General features: G+C 47.9%; 1 protein-coding gene across 1 annotated transcript in view; it reads right to left on the reverse strand.

The window, feature by feature from the left end:
• Positions 1-4,071, reverse strand: part of LOC106899836 (E3 ubiquitin-protein ligase HUWE1-like) — a gene marked incomplete at its 5' end in the record, with an annotated part of 31,965 nt that overhangs the window by 9,285 nt on the left and 18,609 nt on the right. Inside the window, 6 exons of the mRNA XM_014961761.1 lie at positions 19-152; positions 240-485; positions 1,885-2,061; positions 2,173-2,230; positions 2,334-2,545; positions 2,637-2,773. Coding sequence (XP_014817247.1) covers positions 19-152; positions 240-485; positions 1,885-2,061; positions 2,173-2,230; positions 2,334-2,545; positions 2,637-2,773 — 964 coding nt within the window. The remainder of the gene's footprint in view (positions 1-18; positions 153-239; positions 486-1,884; positions 2,062-2,172; positions 2,231-2,333; positions 2,546-2,636; positions 2,774-4,071) is intronic.

The following is a 4,071-nucleotide window of genomic DNA, read 5'->3' on the forward strand; positions in this document are numbered from 1 at the left end:
TCCGGGCCCCCCCCATACCTGTTTGGGGTGCAGAGGGAGAGGAGGACGGTGCTCTCCCAGACCAGGGAGCAGTAGAGCTGACTCAGTTTCCCCAACACGCTCAGCCCCAACTGGGAGCCCCACTGGTTCACCGAGATGGCCCGGATCTCGCTCTGGGATGGGGGGTGACAAGAAGTGATGAAACCCTCTCTTTGCCCCCCCAAAAAACCACTGTCCCCCCAAAAAAACCAGGACTTTACCTGCCCCACGCGACAGGTGTGGACGAACATCATGATGTAGGCGTGGGCGGCGGTGAGGGCGTGCAGCAGGGGGGTGGCCTGGGCAGAGAGGGTGGCGTCGGGGACGCTGCCCGCCCCCGCCAGCTCCCGCAGCAGCACCGACCCCCCCGGGGCCTCGATGGGCCGGTGCAGGGGCTCCAGCGCAGACAGCACCCCCTCCAGCTGCAGCAGCCCCTCCTGCAGCACCTTGGGCTCGTGAGACAGTGTCTGCGGGGGGAGGAATTAAAAATCAGGGGGAGAAAATTAAAAATCGGGGGGAGAAAATTAAAAATTGAGGTAAAAATTCAAAATCGGGGAGAGAAAATCCAGAATCAAGGGAGAAAATCCAGAACCAGGAGGAGAAAATCAAAACCGGAGAGAGAAAGTAAAAATTGGGGGGGGGGAATAAAAAATCAAGGGAGAAAATTCAACACTGGGAGCTGAAAATAAAAGTCACAGAAGAAAATTCAAAATCAGGGAGAGAAAATAAAAATTCGGGGGAAAATTCAAAATCAGATAGAGAAAATAAAAATTGGGAAGAGAAAATAAAAATTGAGGGAAAAAATTCAAAGTCAGACAGACAAAATAGAAGTTGGGGAGAGAAAATTCAAAATCGAGGGGAGAAAATTCAAAATCAGAGAGAGAACATAAAAATTGAGGGAAAAATTCGAAATCAGAGAGAGAAAATAAAAGTTGGGGAGAGAAAATTCAAAATCAGGAGGAGAAAATCAAAATTGGGGAGAGAAAATCAAAATTGGGGAGAGAAAATCAAAATTGGGGAGAGAAAATCAAAATTGGGGAGAGAAAATCAAAATTGGGGAGAGAAAATCAAAATTGGGGGGGGGAGAAGGGAATAAAAATCATGGGGAGAAAATAAAAATCAAGGGAGAAAATCCATAATCGGATAGAGAAAATCAAAATCATGGGGAGAAAATCAAAATCATGGAGAGAAAATTCAAAATCACGGAGAAAACAAAAACTAGGGAAAGAAAATTCAAAATCAGGAAACAAAATCCAGAATTAGATCTATTAGTAGAATTAAGATCTAGAGAGAAGAATTAAAATCTGGAGAGAGAAATAAAAATTTCAAGGGAAATATAAATCAGTGAAGAAATCAAAGTCTAGAAGGAGAAACAATCAAAACCTGAAGAGGGAAGTCAAAATTCACAGAACGGAACGATAATTTGTAAAGAAGAATTCAAGTTTGGAAAGCAATAAAAATTGGTAGAGAAATGAAAACTGGAAAAGAGAAATAAAATTTGAGAGCAATTAAAATTAGAGGGAAGAGTCAGAATTTGGGGGAGGGGAATCAAAATCTGGGGGAGCAATTGATTTAAGGAATGAAATAAAAAGCGGGCAAAGAGAAATGAAATTTCAAAGGGAATTAAAACTCCAGAGAAATTAAACATTTGGGTGAAAAAAAATTGAAGTTTGGAGATGAAAATTAGCACAACAAATTAAAACTCAAAGGAGAAATCAAAAATTAAAGAGAGAGCCCCATATTAATCTCTTTGGGGTCTTCCCTAAAGCCCTTGTGGACCTTTTTGGGGTCCCCCCCCTGAAGTCTCCATTGAAGTTTTCAGGTTCTAACCCCCCCCAAGCCCATTTTTTGCCCCCCATCTTGTACCAGGATGGATTTGCAGACGCCGGCCACGGCCTGACAAGCAGCAGAGGTGGGGAAATCCACGGGCAGATTGGGGAGCCCCAAAATGGTGACGAGGGGCCGCAACCCCCGTTGGGCCACGAACTCCTGGCAGTGATCGTCCGTCGTGTTGTTGCTGAGGATCGACTCCACGAATTTCATCTTGTGGGGGGGGAGAAGGAAAAAAATCAGGAGGTTTTGGGCTTTGGGGGGGGTCCCCAAAATGCCAACAACCCCCTTTAAAGGGGGTGAACCCCCTTTTTTTTTCCTCACCACGTTGAGGATATAGTCCATGAGGGGGATGGGGATGCGCTCCTCCGTGCCCACCACCCTGAAAAGCAAAGATGGGGTGACGTTAAATGGGGTGTGTCCCCCCTCAAAACGTCCTTTTCTAGGTCCCCCACCCCAAAAAAAACACCAAACACAACACTCACTGCTGGCTGGGCTCGGCCTCGCTCTGTTGGGTAGCGCTGAAGCTCTGCATGGCCTGAACTTCTTCCTCCTCCTCATCCTCGCTGGAGGCTTCTTCAGCGGCGTGGGGGGAACGGGGAGGGGGGGCCGCCGCCGTCCCATCTGCTTTCTGCATGGAGGGCTTCTGGCAGATGTATTTGGGGTCCCGGCCCAGGCTGCAAATCTCCTCTAAAAGCTACAAAAGAAGATTTAAATTTTAGGGGGGGGAGGCTTCTTTAGGGTAGGGGGGGGTGGCCTAAAGGTTATCCCCCTCCACAAAGTGTCACCTTGATGATGGCAGTGGTGGCGTCCGTCTTGAGGGTGGGTTGGTGCCGCATCAGCTCGTCCACGGCGCTGCCCAGGTTGGAGGCTGTGTCACCTGTGGGGGTACGGAAAAGGTTTTTATTGCAGGGGGGGCCAAAATAAAGAAGCCAAAAGCGCGTTAAAAACCCCCAAAAAAGTGTATTAACAAGATGGCGGAAAGGCTGTGCCTCCCCAAAATGGCAGCGGGGGTCCTCTCCCTTGCTATGTGGTCTATGTGGGCCCCCCTGCTAAAAAAAAAGGAGGAGGATCCCCAAAATAAGTAAAAACACCCCCCAAAGTAGAAAGAAGCCTTTTAAATGTGATAACCACCACAAAAAAAGTGTATTAATGGGACATTGGCGTGGCTGGGAGTCCCCAAAATGGCGGCGCGGGCCCTCTCCTCACATCCCCTTTGCTGTCTATGTGGGCCCCCCGCTGAAAAAAGGAGGGGTGGTCCCCAAAATAAAGAGAAATAGCCCAAGAAAGAAAAAAAAGCAGCATCCTAAATGTGGTAAGGAACCCCAAAAAAACAAAAATAAGCACTGTGTCATAAAAAATAGTCAATGGGATGATGGCGTAGCTGTGGGTCCTCAAAATGGCGGCGGGGTTTCCCTCAAGGAATCCTTCTTGTTGTCTATGGTGTGTCCCCCCCAAAAAAAGGCAAGAAGAGTCTCCAAATAAAGAGAAATACCCCCAAAAAGAAAAAACCAGCACTCTGAACGCTATAAACACCCCAAAAAACAGTGTGTTGACGGGATGGTGGTGGGGCTGTGGGTCCGCAAAATGGCGGCAGGGTTTCCCTCAAGGCATCCTCCTTGTTGTCTATAGGCTCCCCCCCCCAAAAAAAGCAGGAAGTCTCCAAATAAAGAGAATTACCCCCAAAAATAAAAAAGCAGCAATCTGAATGTCATAAACACCCCAAAAAACTGTGTGTTAATGGGGATAGTGGTGGGGCTGTGGGTCCTCAAAATGGCGGTGGGGTTTCTCTCAAGTCATCCTCCTTGTTGTCTAGGGGCTCCCCCCCCCAAAAAAAAAGAAGGGGGGATCCCCAAAGAGAACCTCCCCCCCCCCAAAAAAATAAAAAATAATAAAAAAGCAGCACTCTCAATGTCATAAAACTGCAAAAAAACAGTGTGTTAATGGGGCAGTGGTGGGGCTGTGGGCCCTCAAAATGGCGGCAGGGCTTCTCTCAAGGCATCCTCCTTGTTGTCTAGGGGCTCCCCCTCAAAAAAAAAGGGGGGATCCCCAAAGAGAACACACCCCCCTCCCCGCCCCAAAAATAGAAAATAATAAAGAAGCAGCACCCTCAATGTCATAAAACTGCAAAAAAACAGTGCGTTAATGGGGCGGTGGTGGGGCTGTGGGCCCTCAAAATGGCGGCGGGGGTTCTCTCAGGACTACGACATGTCTCCTACCCCC

The sequence above is a fragment of the Calidris pugnax genome, unplaced genomic scaffold, assembly GCF_001431845.1.
Source record: "Calidris pugnax isolate Ruff unplaced genomic scaffold, ASM143184v1 scaffold893, whole genome shotgun sequence".
Taxonomy (NCBI): domain Eukaryota; kingdom Metazoa; phylum Chordata; class Aves; order Charadriiformes; family Scolopacidae; genus Calidris; species Calidris pugnax.